The sequence below is a fragment of the Aotus nancymaae genome, unplaced genomic scaffold, assembly GCF_030222135.1.
Source record: "Aotus nancymaae isolate 86718 unplaced genomic scaffold, 86718_ANA_hifiasm-v0.15.2.pri h1tg000020l, whole genome shotgun sequence".
NCBI lineage: Eukaryota > Metazoa > Chordata > Mammalia > Primates > Aotidae > Aotus > Aotus nancymaae.
Genome location: NW_026988432.1, coordinates 44908299 through 44929426, shown reverse-complemented (window position 1 = coordinate 44929426; position 21128 = coordinate 44908299). Strand labels below are relative to the sequence as shown.

At 41.6% G+C, this 21128-nt stretch overlaps 1 protein-coding gene and 1 pseudogene across 3 annotated transcripts in view; both read left to right on the top strand.

Moving 5' to 3' along the window:
• Positions 1–265: 265 nt before the first annotated feature.
• RNF138 (ring finger protein 138) overlaps positions 266–21128 on the top strand; it is a 39709-nt gene continuing 18846 nt past the window's right edge. The window contains exons 1-3 of one of the 3 annotated variants that reach the window (XM_064379309.1): positions 266–394; positions 18720–18885; positions 20725–20840. In XM_064379309.1, coding sequence (XP_064235379.1) covers positions 285–394; positions 18720–18885; positions 20725–20840 — 392 coding nt within the window. In that variant the 5' untranslated portion in view covers positions 266–284. Of the gene's footprint in view, positions 395–16110; positions 16243–18719; positions 18886–20724; positions 20841–21128 lie in introns of those variants that run through there. The other 2 variants (XM_064379308.1, XM_064379310.1) reach the window with 2 other exon arrangements.
• Positions 1775–1886, top strand: LOC135276155 (small nucleolar RNA U13; annotated as a pseudogene).

The following is a 21128-nucleotide window of genomic DNA, read 5'->3' as shown; positions in this document are numbered from 1 at the left end:
GGGCTCCCGGCACACTTGGAGCCCGGCCTCCCGCCAAGCACCGCCCCATCCACCCCCTGTGGGAGGAGCCTGAGAGAGGCCGCCTCTGGCTCTGCGCGGGCGGCAGTCGCGTCTCTGCGTTCGCCGCGCCCTGCCCAGGGCCCCGCCCCCTTCCTGGCGCGGGTCGCATCCTGACGCGATCCCCTCCCCCCTCCGGATTCGCTCTAGGAGTCGGGCCCCGGGCCGCCACCGTCACCTCGGCCGCTGCAGCCGTCGCCATCGCCTTGTTCCCCGACCCTCCCGCCATGGCCGAAGAGCTCTCCGCGGCCACTTCCTACACCGAAGATGATTTCTACTGCCCAGTCTGTCAGGAGGTGCTCAAAACGCCCGTGCGGACTGCGGCCTGTCAGCACGTGTAAGTAGACGCCCCTTCCCCCTTGCAGTGCCGGGTGGTCGTTTAGGCCCGACCTCTGGCCCGGGACCCCCGGCTGCCGCCTGGCGGGCACTGAGGCCGCCGCGGCCTGCCCGAGCGTCACTGGCCCCCGAAGTCCCGTTCCCCGCCCCTCAGAGCCCCGGGCCGCCCTCCTCCCGAGCCTCGGGGCCCGCTCCCATCGCCGGGTTCCTCAGCCCGAGCTCCCGCTCTGTCTGGCTTTCGCGACCCCGGGGCAGTGGCCAGGCCGTTCGTTCCCTGCGGCTTCCTCAGGCCCCAGAGGCCCCTGTCGTCTCCGCCGGGCCCGGGAGGAATTGCAGGGAACGTGGAGCCTTTTTGTTTCTTAGCAACCCGGGTGAAGGCTGGGGTGTCGAGTGTCATAAGCGGCCCGCGGTGCCCGCGTGGGCCCGCTCGCCCCGCGCCTCGACTTGCCCTGCTTTCGAGTTTCCTCTTTCAGAACCTTGGTCCGTCCCCTCGGTCCAAGAGCTCTTCTGTATGTAACTTCCCCCCAACCCTGCTTCACGGAACACCCTCGGGAGCGTTTTGTTCCGTTTCCAGTCCACTGTGTGGTAGAGGGATCTTGAATGAGTTTTTTCCTCCTGTCTGTTGAAACTGACAGGATTTTCGGCATTCAAATGATCGTTCCCCTTTGTTTTACCTTTCCGCTTATTACTTGGCTACTACAGGGGTGGAGAGGAGAAAGGAAGACTTCTGTTACGAGGAGTGGACCGAAAATGAGATGCTACCCAGGGTGGGGGAAGAACACAAAGGGGTTGGCTGAGATAACTCGTGCATTTGATTGACAGGCATAAAATTCTATGGACGGCTAGGGTGTCAGTAAAGGTGGAAAAGAGCCCTTCATAAAAAGGTGTATAGCCCTTCTGACCTGACTGATGATCAGAGTCCCCAGGGAACTTTTTACGTAAACATAGCAATTCCCAAGGTCCATTCCAAACTTTCAAAAGAATTTTCAGGCAGGTGGGGCCTAGAAATCTTTATTTTCAGGCTTGAAAGTTAGTGTGCTTGCAAACAACCAAAAAGAATTGACTAACCTAAATGTATTTCATTCTCCTTCCCCTTTTTGTTTTTTGAGATGAGACTATAATTTTGTAAAGGATGGATTGAATTTTTGGTTCTTAATTGCAAATGCCCTTACTCTAGTTGCTTTCTTGATACCAACTCTCCTCATTTTGTCTCCCAATCTTAACTACACTACTTTATTCCTATTTTGTGCTGGTTGTGTGAGCTAAGAGGGTGTGGATTTTCATGATAGAAATTATGCCAGTTATGTTTTCACTCTTTAAGGGAGATGAATGACATTATTTTGTGCAGCAAAAGCAGATTCTTAGAGAAATGTTTTGAGGGATCCTTTTGTAGTTCATTAGTGTGATGATTGAGTGTTCGTTCGTTCACAGGCATGTGTAAGATGTGCCACCCTCAAACCTTGTTACAGGGTCAGCACATTACCCATCTGACATAAAAAAAAAGGTCTGGAGATGTCTAGTGTACGATATATAAATCTTTCAACACTTTTAATCTATAACTATTATCATAACTTGGTCCGTTTCCAATATTTAAAAAAAATTTAAGTGCTGTGTTGGCAGTGGGTAGATAAAAGGGAGGGAGGAGGGCAAGGTGAGAGGAAGTTGTAATAGCTGCTAACTGTATATATACAAAGCAGGTCTTTTTTTTTTTTTTTTTTTTTTTTTGAGACGGAGTTTCGCTCTTGTTACCCAGGCTGGAGTGCAATGGCGCGATCTCGGCTCACCGCAACCTCCGCCTCCTGGGTTCAGGCAATTCTCCTGCCTCAGCCTCCTGAGTAGCTGGGATTACAGGCACGCACCACCGTGCCCAGCTAATTTTTTGTATTTTTAGTAGAGACAGGGTTTCACCATGTTGACCAGGATGGTCTCGATCTCTTGACCTCGTGATCCACCCGCCTCAGCCTCCCAAAGTGCTGGGATTACAGGCGTGAGCCACCGCGCCCGGCAAAGCAGGTCTTTTTTGGATAGAATCATTCTAATTATCCTTTGGGTCATTGACCTCATGGACCTCATTCTAATTTTTTAGCACTCTCCAAAATTCCATGTAGATTGCTCTAGTCCACTTCCCTTTTGGGACATTTTAGATCAAGGACTATAATTTGGTTTGACCTCAAGATCTGGAAAATATTGGAGATGATTGTTTTCAATTCAGGACCTTTCTCAAATCAACTTGTCATGCTTAGACAGTTCTGCCTGAACAATGAATTAAAGAATAGGCAGAGGGAGAAAAAGTTTTATTTGGAAGAGGTGGTAGTGAAGGAACAGGATCTTAATCAATCAGTTGGAAGGAGTTTAGTGGGGAAATGGAGAGAATTTTAAATTATTTTTTTTTTTTGAGACATGGCCTTGCTCTGTTGTCCAGGGTGGAGTGCAGTGGTGTGATCACAGTTCATTGCAGCCTTGACCTCTCACGTTCAAGCAATCCTCGAGCCTCAGCCTCTCAAGGTGCTGGGACTACAGGAGCATGCTACCATGCCTGGCTAATTTTATTTTCTTTTTTATAGAGAGAGGGTCTCACCATGTTGCCCAGGTAGATCTTGAACTCCCGGGCTCAAGTCCTCCTCCCACCTTGGCCTCCCAAAGTGCTGGGATTACAGGCATGAGGCATGGCAACTGACCTATTTTTTAAGTAACATAGTTATGTATGTCATTTGCCGTAGCTACTTCACAAAGGACAGACCTATGCCTTTAAGGAAATTTATATTTGGCTACAAGATCAATTTTTGATTCATGAATAGAGAGTTGAAGTGATAAGGGCTTTGGGTTACTGTGGATCAGTTAGAAAATGAAAAAAAATTTTTTTAATTTTTTTAATTTTTTTTTTTTTATAAAGATGGGGTTTCACCATGTTGGTCAGGCTGGTCTTGAACTCCCGACCTCAGGTGATCCGCCTGCCTTGGCCTCCAAAGTGCTTGGATTACAGGTGTGAGCCACCATGCCCGGCCAGAAAATGAAAAATTTTTACTGCTATTTCAGTGACGGGAAAGGATTTGACAACTGACTATCCTAGTTAAAGGAGCAAGTTCATTATCATTAGAATAACATTACTAAATATAAATTGCCATTTAATCCCCATTCATTCCCTGAAACTGCAGTTGTTGAATGCTTTCTGTTTGTCTGGTGCAGGGACTACTAAGTACTGTTTCCCTGGAGACTGTTAATAGGCCACTGGAGAGACCTATAAATAAGTGTGATTGATATAGAAGAGATTTTATGTGAGCATCTGGAGCAGGTTTCTAAATTAGCCTAAAGGGTAGGCATGACTTCCTAGATGAAGTAATGCCTTAGGTCAGAGTTCGTATTCAGGGTTTGTGGGACATGCCAGAGTCAGGGAGGATACAGAGGATGCACGTGAGCTGGCCTTTGAAGTTTGGCTGGAGCCAAAGAGTGTAGAGGAGATGAAGCTTAGAGTTACTGGCAGGAACTTAACTGTGTGAGCTAATTTGAGTGTTTTCCTGAAAACCTGTTAAACATTAGATAACCTAATGAATAATACAAGACCTAGTAAGTAATTTTTGGCAGGGGAGCAGGATGTTCACATTTCATTTTTAGAAAGTTTACCTTCATATCAGGGTTTTCAGCTTGGTAGTGATGAGACTAGTGAAGAGGTCATTCATTGATGTGTCAGGGAGTGAAATGATTAGAACCTGAACTAAGGAAATGATAGTAGGAATGTAGCAGGGAGACTCCTGACATTTTAAGGACATCATGTAAGATTTGATGACTGTGTGTTCAATAGTTAAGTGTATATACCATATGTAGATGGAATACATGGAGCTAAAGCTGTGGTTGTTGACATAGATATGGAGTTAGATATATAATTTGAAAGATTGAAGAGCACCTAGATAGAGCAAAGTATTGGAGAATACTTATTTAAATATTGAGTGGAGAAAATTGCAGCCTGACAGGAATGAACAGAAGGATAGGAAGAAAAGCAGGAATAAAGTGAGAGTGGAAACTGAGGATTCAAATCATATCCTAATGACTGTTAAGGAAACAGTCATCATTGTTAGATGCTTTAGAGTGGTCAGATATAATTTTTTTTTTTTTGAAATAGGGTCTTGCTCTGTTGCAAGGAGTACAGTGGCATGATCATAGATCACTGCAACCTTGATCTCCCAGGCTCAAGAGATCTTCCCACTTCAACCTCCCAAGTAGCTGGGACTACAGGTGCTCACCACTATGCCTGGCTATTTAAAAATTTTTTTGTAGAGACGGGTCTTGCTTTGTTGGCGAACCTGGACTCCTGGGTGCAAGGCATCCTCCCACCTCAGCCTCCCAAAGTGCTGGGATTAGGGGCATGAGCCTCCATACCTGACAGATGTAATATTTTGGAAAACATGTTAACACAAATTAATATGAAGCTTGAGCAGGTAGTCAAAGCAAGGTTTCAGAAGAAAGTACAGACTGGCATAAGAGTAAGGTGTTTGTCTCTTTTGGTATTTTATTCTATAATCTTCAAAGGCTCTTGGAAACCTCAGTTCTTCCTTGTTTTAAACAGTCAAGGAAAGAACCTATTTTTTTTTTTTTTTTTTAATTAGATGGAGTCTTGCTCTGTTGCCCATGCTGGAGTACAGTGGTGCAATCTCAGCTCACTGCAACATCTGCCTCCTGGATTCAAGCAATTCTCCTGCCTCAGCCTCCTAAATAGCCGGGATTACAGGCATGCGCCACCACGCCTGGCTAATTTTTGTATTTTTAGTAGAGACGGGGTTTCGCCATGTTGGTCAGACGTGTTGAATTTGTGATCTGTCTGCCTTGGCCTCCCAAAGTGCTGGGATTACAGGCGTGAGCAACCGCACTTGGCCGGAAATAATTCCTGTACATGGCAGAAGTAAGCTACTTTTGCAATAAAAATTACATGTAATAACAAGTTTGATTCTTTGCTAAACTCCTAAAAATGGAAATCTAATCTGTTTTTGCTTTTAGGCCTCTCTGTAAGGAGGCATCTTTTAAAGTGAGCTTCTACTTCTTGTTAAGCACAAATCTGTGTAATTTCCTATTTGTCCTACTTGAACTATCCAGTTCCTGAGTTTTTAATTCATATTTACTTTTTTTAATAATTAATTTTTAAAAAATTTTAAATTAATTATTTTTGAGACAGAGTCTTGCTCTGTTGCCCAGGCAGGAGTGCAGTGGTAGGATCTTGGCTCACTGCAACCTCCACCTCCCGATTTAAGCGATTCTTCTGCCTTGGCCTCCTGAGTAGCTGGGACTACAGGCATGAGTAGCTGGACTGCAGGCACACACCACCATGCCAGGCTAATTTTTTTATTTTTAGTAGAGACGGGGTTTCACCATATTGGCCAGGCTGGTCTGGAACTCCTAAACTCAGGTGATCTGCCCACCTTGGCCTCCCAAAGAGCTGGTATTAGAGGCATGAGCCATTGCACCCGGCCTAATTAGTTAATTTAGAGTCAGGGTCTCGCTCTGTTGCTCAGGCTAGATATACTTGTTGTTTTTTTTTTTTTTTTTGAGACAGTCTTGCTCTGCTGCTCAGGCTGAAGTGCAGTGGCGTGTTCTTGGCTCACTGCAACCTCTGCTTCCCGGATTCAAGTGATTCTCCTACCTCAGTCTCCTAAGTAGCTGGGATTACAGGCATGCACCACCATGCCCCTCTAATTTTTTGTGTTTTCAGTAGAGACAGGGTTTCACCATGTTGGCCAGGCTGGTTTTGAACTCCTGACCTCAAGTGATCCACCCGCCTTGGCCTCCCAAAGTGCTACGATTACCGGTGTGAGCCACTGCACCCGACAACATGTTTCTTATAGTTTAAATTTTATGGGGTCTTGCTATGTTGCTCAGGCTGGTCTCAAACTCCTGGCCTCAAGCAGTCCTCCTACCTGGGCCTCCTGAGTAGGTGGGACTACAGGTGAGTGCCACGGCACCTAGTTTTTTGTAATTTTAACAGCTTTATTGGTATCTTGTTACTTGAGTAGTTATGCTCTAAGTATATATTTTAAAATAATTTTCTTTCCTAAAGTCTGTGCAATTTAATTATATAACAAAAGATTGACTTAATTTTAAATCTTGAAGACTAGTTTAAAACCTCTGTTTTTTTTTTTTTTTTTTGAAGTTATTTTGGGGAATGATCTCAATTATAGACTAGGAAGACACATAGACTAAGTGACAGATTTTAAATTATTTAATTTATACCGAAATTGGGAGCATGATGAATGGGAATATTGTTTTTCCTCTCTCAATATTTGTTGATGAGCCTTTTGTTGAGAGAATGTGTAACTGAAATTCACCTGGCGTCTATTAGTTTAAAGTTGAGAGAAATGTGAAGCAAACCTTTTTGGTTGTTAAAGGGTAATGCCCTATCCTGAAGATACGGGCCTTTTCAGAAACATGAAAATTAGTTTTAGTAATTCTTGATTCGTACCTTTTTTCCTTTTCATTTCTGCTTTGTTTTGAAATAAGTTCTAGCAAATTCATCCATTCCAGCCCAAAGTGAGACAAGAATAAGCAGTTTTATGTCTAAAGAAACATGCTTCGTGGTACAGAGGAAGGAACAGTAAAATTGGAGATAAAAGACCTGAATAACTTTCTTTGTACCTCTATTTTATTTTATTTTATTTTTTTGAGACACAGTCTTGCTCTGTTGCCAGGCTGGAGTGCAGTGGTGCAATTTTGGCTCACTGCAACCTCCACCCCACCAGTTCAAGAGATTCTCCTGCCTCAGCCTCCCGAGTAGCTGGAACTGCAGGCATGTGCCACCACACCTGGCTAATTTTTTTGTATTTTTAGTAGAGATGGTGTTTCACTATGTTGGTCAGGCTGATCTAGAACTTCTGACCTCAAATGATCCACCCACCTCTGACTCCCAAAGTGCTGGGATTACAGGCGTGAGCCACTGCACCCAGCCATTCTTTGTACCTCCTATCACAGTTTGTAATCATAACTTATTTGGAATCAGACGATTTGACCAATGTCAGTTTCATTGGCTAGACTGCAAACTTTATAAAGGCAGCATCCACCATTAGTACTATAAAAGTATATTTGTAATCCATCATTTTTGCCAGTTTTGTTTTTTTAAGCATTTTAATGCTATTTTAATACAGTTCATAATGGTGTCTAGAAATCACATTAAAATATATTTATTTGGTTGCTAGCAAGGCTGCATGTATTTTCCATATTACATTTTTGCTTGTTTGTTTTGAGACAGGATCTAACTGTGTTGCCTAAGCTGGAGTACAGGGGCATTTATTTAGTTGCTAGCAAGGCTGCATACATTTTTCCATATTACATTTTTGCTTGTTTGTTTTGAGACAGGATCTAACTCTGTCGCCTAGGCTGGTGTATAGGGGCATTTATTTAGTTGCTAGCAACTAAATAAAAACATTTTAATGTGATTTCTAGACACCATTATTAACTGTATTAAGATAGCATAAAAATGCTTAAAAATAGCATAAAATAGGCCAGGCATGGTGGCTCACGCCTGTAATCCTAGCAATTTGGGAGGCCAAGGTGGGTGGATCATCTGAGGTCAGGAGTTCAAGACCAGCCTGGCCATCATGGTGAAACCCCATCTTTATTTAAAAAAAAAAAAAAAGCATAAAATAATATAAAAAATGCTTAAAAAAATAATCACAGCTTCCTGCAGCCTCAGCCTCCCAGTCTCAAGTGATCCTCCTGCCTCAGCCTCCTGAGTAGCTGGGACTAGAGGCATGTACCACCATGCCTGGCTGATTCTTTTTCTTTTTTCTTTTTTTGTTAGAGAGGAGGTCTCGCTATGTTACTCAAGCTGTTGTCAAACTCCTGGCCTCAAGTGATCCTCTTGCATTGACCTCCCAAAGTGCTGGTATTACAGGCGTGAACCACTGCACCCGGCCTTTTTTTAGTTTCTTAAATGAATTTTTTTTTTTTTGAGATGGAATCTCACTCTGTTGCCCAGGCTGGAGTGCAGTGGCCTGATCTTGGCTCACTGCAGCCTTTGCCTCCCAGGTTCAAGTGATTCTCCTGTCTCAGCCTCCCAAGTAGCTGGGAACTACAGGCGCATGCCACCATGCCTGGCTAATTTTTATATTTTTAGTAGAGACAGAGTTTCACTATATTGGCTAGGCTGGTCTTGAACTCCTAGCCTTGTGATCTGCCTGCCTTGGCCTCCCAAAGTGCTGGGATTACAGGTGTGAGCCACTGTGCTCAGCCATGAATATATTTTCATAATATCACTAGTCTGTAGTAATGCAATTAATATTTGAAGAGTTTGTATTGTACAGTTTGTCACCTGATTTATCAACATGTAATTTTGGAGGTTAATTTGGGATTTTCTTTTTTTTGAGATCACCGGGCTGGACTGCAATGGTGCGATCTCGGCTCACTGCAACCTCCACCTCCCAGGTTCAAGCGATTCTCTTGCCTCCAGCTCCTGAGTAGCTGGGATTACAGGCGCGTGCCACTGCACCCAGCTAATTTTTGTATTTTTAGTAGAGACGGGGTTTCAACATCTTGGCAGGCTGGTTTGAACTCCTGACCTCGTGATCCACCCGCCTTGGCCTCCCAAAGTGCTGGGATTACAGGCATGAGCCACCGCGCCCAGCCGAGAAAGAGTCTTGTTCCATCACCCAGGCTGGAGTGCAATGGTGCTATCTCGGCTCACGGAAGCCTGCGTCTCCCAGGTTTAAGCGATTCTCTTGCCTCAGCCTCCCGAGTAGCTGGGATTACAGGTGGGCACCACCATGCCCAGCTAATTTTTGTTTTTATTTTTTTATTTTTTTTTGAGACAGAGTTTCGCTCTTGTTACCCAGGCTGGAGTGCAATGGCGTGATCTCAGCTCACCGCAACCTCCGCCTCCTGGGTTCAGGCAATTCTCCTGCCTCAGCCTCCTGAGTTGGGATTACAGGCACGCGCCACCATGCTCAGCTGATATTTTGTATTTTTAGTAGAGACGGGGTTTCACCATGTTGACCAGGATGGTCTCGATCTCTTGACCTTGTGATCCACCCGCCTGGCCTCCCAAAGTGTTGGGATTACAGGCGTGAGCCACCACGCCAGCTGCTAATTTTTATTTTTAGTAGAGATGGGGTTTCACCATGTTGGTCAGGCTGGTCTCAAATTCCTGACTTCAGGTGATCTGCCTGCCTTGGCCTCCCAAAGTGCTGGGATTACAGGTATGAGCTGCTGCACCTGGCCAATTTGGAATTTTCTAACAAAATATAGTTTTGTCATCTAAAGTGATTTTTTGCTTTTCTATATTTTTATGCCTTTAAATATTTGCTTTGTTTTTATGGCCATTATATGTGTGTGTGTGTGTGTGTGTGTGTGTGTGTGTGTGTGTGTGTTGTGTGTATAAAATGGCCATTGCATATATAAATACATATATATTTGCATACATATATATATATTTTTGGAGGGGGGTAGTCCAGACCATTTCATTTGTTGTGTGTCAATATTTTTGAAAGTAAATGCTGAATAGAAATTGTTGGCTTTGTCTCTCCTTTTTAGTAAAAATTCATTCAGCATTTAGTTTTCATTTTTTGACTAGAGACATATTTTAACTCTGTTGCCCAAACTCTGGAGTACAGTAGTGTGATCACAGTGAACTATAGCTTTGAACTCCTGGAGTTAAGGAATCCTACTGCCTTGGTCTCTCGAGTAGCCAAGACTATAGGTGCATACTGCCACAACTCACTAATTTTTAAAACTTTTTGGAGAGATGAGGAAATCTTACTATGTTGTCCAGGCTGATCTTGAACCCCTAGGCTCAAGTGATCCTCCTCCCTCAGCCTCCCAAAGTGTTGAGATTACAGGTGTGAGCCACTGCATCTGGCTTCATTCAGAATTTGATTAAACATTTTTATGTTTAATCAGAAAAAAAAGAGGATGTCCTTTGAGGAACACAATCAATAAACAGCAATTTTCCACTTAATAAAATATTTTTATTATCCATTTTGATCATTAAAAATTATTTTTAGACAAGAATACATGTTGAGCTTTTTGAAACTTTATAGTAAATTAGGAATAGGCTAAAAAACTGTATATATTTTTTGAGACAGTCTAGTTCTGTTGCCCATGCTGGAGTGCAGTGGCCTGATCCTGGCTCACTGCATCCTCTGCCTCCTGGGTTCAAACGATTCTTGTGTCTTAGCCTCCCAAATAGTTGGGATTACAGGCATATGCCACCATGCCTGGCTAACTTTTGATTTTTGTGTAGAGACAGGGTTTCACCACGTTGGCCAGGGTGGTCTCCAACTCCTGAGATCAAGTGATTCCCCCACCTCGGCCTCTCAAAGTGCTGAGATTACAGGCATGAGCCACCTGGTCTGGCCTAAACAGTTTTTTAAAAAATCCTCATTAAGGACGGCCTCCCTAGAGTCTATAGCAAATATACCTAGTTGTAAACTGTAGGTGCTTTTCTAGTTAGGAACTAGTCAAAGATGTCTGCATCACCTCTGACATTTAACATTGTGTATCAGGTTTTAGACAATTCAGTAAGAAAAGAAGAAATAAGATACACAAAGATGAAAAAGGAAGAGATAAAATTGTCATAATTTGTTGATTAAAAACGAGAAGCCAGGCGAGGTGGCTCATGCCTGTATTCCCAGCACCTTGGGAAGCCAGGACGGGCCCGAAGTCAGGAGTTCAAGACCAGCCTGACCAACATGGTGAAACCCCATCTCTACTAAAAATACCAAAAAATTAGCTGGGTATGGTGGCACGTGCCTGTAATCCCAGCTACTCGGGAGGCTGAGGCAGGAGAATCGCTTGAACCTGGGAGGCAGAGGTTACAGTGAGCCAAGATTGCACCATTGCACTCCAGCCTGGGCAACCAGAGTGAAACTCTGTCCCCTCCAGAAAAAACCAAGAGAAGCTGGGTGCGGTGGCTCACGCCTGTAATCCCAGCACTTTGGGAGGCCGAGGAGGGTGGATCACGAGGTCAAGAGATTGAGACCATCCTGGTCAACGTGGTGAAACCCCATCTCTAGTAAAAATACAAAAAATTAGCTGGGCATGGTGGCGCGTGCCTGTAAATCCCAGCTACTCAGGAGGCTGAGGCAGGAGAATTGCCTGAACCCAGGAGGCGGAGGTTGCGGTGAGCCAAGATTGCGCCATTGCACTCCAGCCTGGGTAACAAGAGTAAACCCCGTCTCAAAAAAAAAAAACAAAAAAAGAAAACCAAGAGAAATGATTGCCAAACTATTGGAATAAGAGTACAGAGAGGTTTGATGCCAGAACAGACAAAAATCAACAACATATCAGTATACCAACAATAATTAGATAAAAAAATTAATAGAAGAAAAAACCCACTTACAATAGCAACAAAATTATAAAGTTCCTTGGACTAAACAATTAAAATATATACAGCTTCTTAGAAGAAATTACAAAACTTTATTGAAAGCATAAAAGAACATGACATTTATGGTTAGAAAGATTTCATAAATTTAAGGTGTCAGTTCTCTCCAGACAATTCTAAACATATAGTTCTGGTGAAGTCCCAACATGATTTTTTGGTATAACTTGAAAAATGGATTAAAAAATGGATTAAAAAATTCTAATAGAGTTAGTGACCATGAATAACTGAGAAAATATTTGAAAAAGAAGAACATAGAGATACCCTATCAGATACAATGATGTATTATGAAACTATAGTAATTAAAATAGTATGGTTGACTTCTTTGTTTTTCCTGTGAAAATATTATTGAATTAAAAATATAAAAATACAAAATAAAAACAAGAAAATCATATGCTTTTTTTTTTTTTTTTTTTTTTTTTTTGAGGCAGTCTTCCTCTTTTCCCCATACTGGAATGCAGTAGTGCCATCTTGGCTCACTGCAACTTCTGCCTCCTAGGCTCAAGTGATTCACCTGCCTCAGCCTCCTGAGTAGCTGGGATTACAGGCACCTGCCACCTTGCCCAGCCAAATTTTGTATTTTTAGTAGAGACAGGTTTCACCATGTTGGCCATGCTGGTCTTGAACTCCTGACCTCAGTTGATCTGCCCACCTCAGCCTCCCAAAGTTCGGGGGTTACAGGCATGAGCCACCACGTCCAGCCAAATTGTATGGTATTCATTCAGCAGTAGATAATTGACTAGAACATGCTACAAAGTCCAGAAATAGTTCCAGACCTATTTTGGAATTTTTTTCTTTGATAGATGTGACACTGCAAATCAATGAGGAAAAGGTGGCTTTGCTTAGTAAGATAGCAATATTTGGGCAATAGTCTTACATGTAGATTCTCTGCTGTGTACTATACATGAAAATATTTCCAGGTGGATTAAGAACTTAAATGTAATGAGCAAAGCTTAAACTTCAGAAGGAAATGGGGAATATCTCTGATCTTGAAGTGGGGACTTCTTAAGACTGCAAAAGTACAAACCATAATTTTAGGGAAAGGTGGCACTAAAAGTTAAATTTCCTTATCAGAAGACCACAAGCAAGGTTAATGATGGACTGAACAGTGATGTAGTCTGTTCTAGTTGCTACAACAGATTATATCAGAACAGATAAGTTTATATATGATTTTTTCCCCTTGAACATTGTTTTGGTCTATCAACAAATGGCAGCTGAAGCAAAGTACACTAAAACACAGCTGAATATAGCAAACCACAGAATTATGACACAAAGTACCCAGCCTTCATTCTTCTTAGTTCAGTTTGGCTATGAGTTCTCTCTTGGAATACCTATTGCATCTTTCTCCTTTCCTTTGTACATTTTAAATTTATTTCCATAATTTACCAGCTTCAACCACTTATCCCCCTCTTTTAAAAAAAATTTAGGGTGAAGTGCTTATTAGGAACTTAACATACCTTTTCAGATTTGTTCATATTTTTATTAGGATTGTTTGGGTTTTGTTAGTAGTCTGACAAGGTTGCACAGGTGGTCTATTCTAACCATTTTTTTCCATATGCCCTGTAAGTTTTAGTGTGCAGGTATGCAGAATGTGAAGTTTTTCAGTGTTTCATATTTAACATTATATCAGAAATGCCTTAAGTATATAAAACAATTGATTTAGTATCCAGAAGATGCAGTTCTAGGTTACAAATCATTTCTCTTCAGAACTTTGAACACATCATTCAATTGTTTTGTCATTTGTTATTGCTCATGAGTTTGATGCTAATCTGATTCTCTTTCCTTAGTAGGTGATCTATTTTTACTTCCTCTCTGGAAGATATTAGAAGTTGAAAATCATTATTTGAAATTTTCCAGTGATCTATCTGGTTGTGACTCTTAAATTTATTATACAGATCATTCACTTGTCTCTCTTCTGCAGACATATTTTTTAGTTCTGGAAATTCCCCTCACACTCTCATTTTCTTTTTTTGTTTCTTTAAAAATAATTTTCTCTTTCTGTCTCCTGTGGTTGATTGGGCCACTGGATTAGGGCTCTCAGTGTGTTAACTGTCTCTGGTTTAATTCACTTTCCTTTTGTTCTTCTTTTTTTTTGGAGATGGAGTCTCGCTTTGTCACCCAGGCTGGAGTGCAGTGGCTCGACCTCAGCTCACTACAACCTCCACCTCCCAGGTTCAAGCAATTCTCCTGCTTCAGCCTCCCAAGTAGCTGCGACTATAGGTGCACACTGCCACACCCGGCTAATTTTTTTGTTTTAGTAGAGATGGGGTTTCACCATGTTGCCCAGGCTGGTTTCGAACTCCTGAGCTCAGGCAGTGTGTCGCCTCGGCCTCCCAAAGTGTTAGGGATTACAGGCATGAGCCACTGCACCTGGCCCACTTTCCTTTTTTTCTAGTAATTCTTTTTAAAATTTTAGCAGGTTTTTTAAGTCCAGTTAGAAGATAATCTTTAAGATTATCTTTTAAATTAAGTTATATTAAATTAAGTTTTAATATAACTACCCTTGTTTAAAGGGTACTCCTAATTTTGTTTTGTTTTGTTTTGTTTTTGGCTGGAGGGTAGTGGCGTGATTACAGTTCACTGCAGCCTCCGCCTCCCAGGTTCAATTGATTCTCCTGCCCCAGCCTCCTGAGTAGCTGGGATTACAGGCGCCTGCTACCACGCCTGGCTAATTTTTGTATTTTTAGTATAAATGGGGTTTTGCCGTGTTGGCCAGGCTGGTCTCAAACTCCTGATCCCAGGTGATCCACCTGTCTCGGCCTCCTAAAGTGCTAGGATTACAGGTGTGAACCACCATGCCTGGCCATTGTTTTTGAAAATTTAAGTATAAAATGCATATAGAGACGTGTTCCTATCAGAAATGTATAGCTCAGTGAATTTTCCCAAATTGAGTACACACATATCAAAGAACCATTTAGCACCTATGTCAAGCAGCAGAACATGAGCATCCCAGGAACTCCCCTAATATTCCCTTCTCCAAGGGAACATATCCCACCTCCTTCAGGGTACCTTTATCCTGACTTTTAACATAGTTTAACTGCTTTTTGTACACTATAGAAATATTATGAAGTTTGTAAAATCTGGCTTGTTTAGCTCAACATTATATCATTATGTTCATATTGTTGCTTGTAGCTGTAGCATTTTCATTCTCAATACATCATATTGTAGTTTTCATTTTGTGAATATACCATAATTAATTATGCATTCTTCTGTTGGTGGACCTATGTATAGTTTTCAGTTTGGAGCTGTTATAAACAGTATGGCTATGAACTTTCTAGCAATTTTTTTTCTGATAATGTATGTAGTTTTTAATTTTTTTTTTAAATAGATGCAGAGTCTCACTCTTGCTCAGGCTGGAGTGCAATGGAATGATCATAGCTCACTGCAGCCTTGACCCACTGGGCTCAAGCAATCCTCCTGCCTTAGTCTTCCAAGTAGCTAGGACTACAGGCATGCACCACCATGTCCAGCTAATTTTTAAATTTAATTTTTATTTTTAATTTTTTATAGGAGCAGATTCTCACTATGTTGTTCAGGCTGGCCTCAAACTCCTGGTCTCAAGTAATCTTCCCACCTTGGCCTCTGAAAGTGCTGGGATTACAGGCATAAACCACTGCCCCTGGTTTTATATATATAGGTTTGATGGGTATATACTTCAGAGTGGAATTTATGGGCTCTAATGGATACTGCCACCCAGTTTCCCTAATGGTTGTAAAAGTTTACACTCCCATAGCATCCAGTGTGAGTTTAGGTTGGTTCATATCCTCCCTAACTCTTGGTACTTCCCACTTTTTTCATTTTTGTCTTTTTTTGAGACAGAGTCTCACTCTGTTGCCAGGTGCCAGGCTGGAGTGCAGTAGCGCGATCTCGGCTTACTGCAACCTCCGCCTCCCGGGTTCAAGCAGTTCTCCTGCCTCAGCTTCCCGAATAGCTGGGACTACAGACGTGAGCCACCCATGCCCAGCTACTTTTTATATTTTAATCTCTTGACCTCATGATCCGCCCGCCTCAGCCTCCCAAAGTGCTGGGATTACAGGCGTGAGCCACTGCACCTGACCAGTTTTGTCTTTTTTTTTTGTAACAGGGTCTCACTCTGGCTCAGGTTGAAGTGCAATGGCACGATTTCGGCTCACTGCAACCTCCGCCTCTTAGGTTCAAGTGATCCTTCCACCTCAACCTCCCAAGTAGCTGGGACTACGGGCATGCGCTACCATGCCAGCCTAGTAGAGACAGGGTTTTGCCATGTTGCCCAGGCTGGTCTTGTGAGCTCAAGCCATTTGCCCCGCTCAGCTTCTCAAACTGCAGGATTACAGGTGTGAGCCACTGCACCTGGCCATTGTTTTATTATTTTTTATTTTTTTATTTCTTTTGAGATGGAGTTTCGCTCTTGTTGCCCAGGCTGGAGTGTAATGGCATGATCTTGGCTCACCGCAACCTCTGTCTCCCCGGTTCAAGCGATTTTCTTGCCTTAGCCTCCCAAGTAGCTGGGATTATAGGTATGTGCCACCATGCCCAGCTAGTTTTCATATTATTAGTAGAGATGGTGTTTCTCCATGTTGGTCAGGCTGGTCCCGAACTCCTGACCTCAAGTGATCTGCTCGCCTTGGCCTCCCAAAGTGCTGGGATTATGGGTGTGAGCCACTGCGCCCGACCCATTATTTTATTATTACTATTTTTTTTAGAGACAGGGTCATGCTGTGTCACCCAGGCTGGCCTTGAATGTTTTGGCTCAAGGGAGCCTCTCACCTCAGCCTCCTAAGTGGCTAAGACTACAGGTATATGCTGCTGTCCCCAGCTTTGGTTATTTTTAGTATTTTTAAAACTAGTTTTGCTGGGCACCATGGCTCATGTCTGTAATCCCAACACTTTGGGAGGCCGAGATGGCTGAATCACTTGAGCTCAGGAGTTCCAAGACTAGCCTGGGCAACTGGCGAAATCCCATCTCTACAAAAAGTACAAAAAATTAGCCATTGCAGTGGTACGTGCCTATAGTCCCACCTACCGGGGAGGCTGAGGCAGGAAAATTACTTGAGCCCTGGAGGCAGAGGTTGCAGTGAGCCAAGATGGCACCAGTACACTCTAGCCTGTGGGACAGAGCAAGGCTCTGTCTCAAAAAAGTAAAAAACAAATACATAAAACTAGTTTTTAGTTTGACAAGTCAAAACTGGTGTCTCGTTTACTTTGCTTTATTTTGGTTTCTGGTTATGGTAAATATTTTTAATTATCATTGTTTTTTGAAAGATGGTATTGCTCTGTCACCCAGGCTAGAATGCAGTGGCACCTTCATAGCTCACTACAGCTTCAACCTCCTGGGCTCAAGTGATCCTTTGCCTTAGCCTCCTGAGTAGCTGGGACTGCACGTACATGCTACCCCACCCAGCTAATTTTTTAGTTTTTATTTTTTGTAGAGACAGGGTCTTGCTATGTTGCCCAGGCTGGTTTTTAACTCCTTGCCTCAAACCATTCTCCTGCCTTGATCTCCCAAAGCACTGGAATTATAGGCATGAGCCACTGCACCCTGACTTATGTTTTAGTTAATGGTTTTAATTGGTAATGACTTCTAGTGCTGCTTTAATGATACTAGCTACTATTTTTTTAGAACTTTCCTGACAATCACAAATACTGTGTTAAACATTTTTGTTTTTTGAGACAGAGTCTTACTCTGTTGCCAGGCTGGAGTGCAGTGGCGCGATCTCGGCTCACTGCAACCTCCGCCTAACAGGTTCAAGCGATTCTCCTGCCTCAGCCTCCCAAGTAGGGACTACAGGCACATGCCACCATGCCCAGCTAATTTTTGTATTTTTAGTAGAGAGGGGTTTCACCATGTTGGCCAGGATGGTGTTGATCTCCTGACTTTGTGATCCACCTGCCTCGGCCTCCCAAAGTGCTGGGATTACAGGCATGAGCCACCACACCTGGCTAAACATTGTATATGTGTTACCTATTTTAATCCTCTGAACAGCCCAATCAATTGTAGATACTTTTATTATTTCATGAAGGAGGAAACATTTTAGAGGAGGAAAACTGACTTGTTTAACAGTGCTACATAGTTAGGAAATTCAGGTTCTGTGATCTCTTACTGCACCATAACCTCTCAACTTTTGTTAGTATAGATGAGGAATACTCGTATGTATTTACAGGAGAGTGGATTAAATGTATACGTATTTTAGATCCCAGATATATACATCTGTAGTTTAACTGGTTCTCTTGAAAGCAAAATGATCAAATAAGGTATTTGGTGGGGCTAGAGAAGATAAAAAGATTTTAGTTTGATTCTCATTAGAAAGTTGGTTATAAATGTTTAAAGCTGGAAGTATTAAATATTTCTCAAATTACGTTCCATTGCACACTGTTTGGAAAATTTTCCTATTTCCTGACCAAGTAACTTTGAGTAACACCTATGAACATGCAGCTAACTTTGAGAAACACCTAACTTTGGGTAAAATCTATTTATCCTAGAACTTCCCAGATCAGTTTGTGTGCTCTTTTGTAGTAGACCTGTTTATGTCTTGTGGAACAATATGTTGATATACATCAGTTTGAGACAAAAGCTTGTCATTCATCCTTTTATTTTGTAAGGGAAGGAAATGGAGATCCATTATGGGTTAATGTGTTGCCTAAGATCACACAGCTACTAAATGGCATAGCCAGGATCCAGTTCTTCCTTTGTACCTTGCTTCCTCTAGTAATATTATTAATATGTAGTATTAGTATTTATTCATCATATACTGTGTTAAGAAGTTGTAAAGTAGACTTGAGTGTAATTTTTAAAATATTCCCATCTAGTCCACCTATCAGTCTTATTCTCTGATAAATACATATACAGTTCTTAAACTTGTAAGATTTATGTGCATATGAGTAGCCTAACTTATTTAACATGAATGCATATCCATAATCACTTGTTTGTATTTAATTATAGCGATGAAAAGAGTAATATTTTTCTGTAATTAATGTGTCATAATGTTTGGTTTAGTTTCTGTAGAAAATGTTTCCTGACTGCAATGAGGGAAAGCGGAGCACATTGTCCCCTGTGTCGTGGAAATGTGACTAGAAGAGAGAGAGCATGTCCCGAACGGGCTTTAGACCTTGAAAATATCATGAGGAAGTTTTCTGGTAGCTGCAGATGCTGTGCAAAACAGGTAGAGTAAAAGTGACATATCTCTTCTTTGGAAGCCAAGTTTCTACTCTGAAATTCTTGTTTGAATTTTCTTGATGGGTGCTGTTTTGAAAAGAAGGAAGGTAGATTGGGAATTAGATAGAAAAGGCCAAAAAAAGCTGTGGTCATAGATCTTACTAGATTATAAACTTACTGAGAAATGAGATTGAAAAAAATTACCGAATTTCATATTTAGCATAGCATTTTTCTAAAAGTAATTTCTCATTGATTACTTACTAAATTAACTAAATGAGCAAGCTGGCATTTAGCTCATTTAAACCCCATTCTGGTACAAATTCAACCCTTAAGTTTTTCTCATGGTAGCATCATTATTGCAGCTTTGCACATAGAAATGTTACTAGTTTGGTCACATGTATTTATGTAGTTAAGGAACTTTCTAGCTGTTTACTTTACTTATGTATTTATCTATTAAAGAAATCACAAGAGGTGGGCATGGTGGCTCACGCCTATAATCCCAGCACTTTGGGAGGCCAAGGTGGGTGGATTCCCTGAGGTCAGGAGTTCGAAACCAGTCTGACCAACGTGGTGAAACCTCATCTCTACAAAAAATACAAAAATTAGCCAAGTGTGGTGGCACATGCCTTTAATCCTAGCCACTTGAGAGGCTGAGACAGAACTGCTTCAACTGGGAGGCAGAGGTTGCAGTGAGCCAAGATCTCGTCATTACACTTCAGACTGGGCAACAAGAGCAAAACTCTGTCTCAAAAAAAAAAAATCACAAAATATTTGGTTAATTTTAAGGAACATGTAGGAAAATTAGATGTTAACAAATAACCAGCATTAATTCTCTAATCTGGATGTTATTCTATCATTTGGAGAAGGAATAAAATAGTGAGGGGTGGTTTTGCTTTGAGTATATCCATGTGTATAGATTTATCACCAACATTTTTTCTAACAGCTAATGAAGTCAGTGAGCAAAACCAGTTGCTATTTCATGCATTCACACAAGTCAGATCTGCTTTTCCATCTTTTTGAAAAAAGTGTTTAACTGACAGGGCAATGAAGTGAAGCTAGAAAACACACTTGAGGGATTTTGGCTATTCCTCTCAGTGAGAAACTGAAAAATGTTACAAGTATTAACCTGGGAACTTAATTTTCTTTCTTTCTTTCTTTTTTTTTTTGAGACAGAGTTTCACTTTGTCACCTAGGCTGGAGTACAGTAGCACAATCTCGGCTCACTGCAGTCTTGACTTCCCAGATTTTAAGGGATCCTCCTGCCTCAGCTCCTCAGGTAGCTGAGACTACAGGTGCACACTACACCTCGCTAATTTTTGTATTTTTGGTATGAACAGAGTTTTGTCAGTTTTGTCATGTTGCTCAGGCTGATCTCAAACCCCTGAACACAAGTAATCTACCCGCCTTAGCCTCCCAAAGGGCTGGGATTACAAATGTGAGCCACCATGCCCGGCCAGGAACTTACTTTTTTTAAAGTGCTTTTAACTCTGCTAGACTGCAGAAGTTAAATAATGAGACATGCCCGATAGCATCTGGCATCGTCTTAGTACTTTAAGTTTTTTTGTCTAGTACTAGTAATGTCTTTTCAAGTGTAAAGTTATTTGCTATTTTTTGTAGTGAGTTTATGGACAGATGGACTCTTCTCCATCTCTACATTTAATGAACAGAAATGCATTACCTATTTTTAACTCCTGCTTAAGGATGAAATCATTTACTTTAAAAAAATAAAACTCTTGTTTAAATGGAATATTTAGTTATTTTAATTTTTTTCTTCTTTTTGACAGTATCTCAAATCTTACAAGTTCTATTTTAAATTAAAAGTCACATTTTAATCAATAATTTACAGATTAAATTCTATCGCATGAGACATCATTACAAATCTTGTAAGAAGTATCAGGATGAATATGGTGTTTCTTCTATCATTCCAAACTTTCAGATCTCTCAAGATTCAGTAGGGAACAGGTAAGCAATACTTACTTATTCCTAAATATAGAATTTTCATAATTGAAATGGAAATTGATGTGGGAACTTTATGATAAAAGTATTTTGGGGGATGTGTGTGTATGTGTGCATGTGTTTTTAAAGTGAATTGCCAAATATCAGAACTATAGCATTTGCCTTCAAAATCTATTTGGCACATATAAGATCTCATCTGGGAGATGAACTTCATGAACTTTTTTTTTTTTTCAGTTTCCGGGCAGAACTTCATGAACTTAAGCTTATGTTATTTAAAATCATTCTAAGAATCTT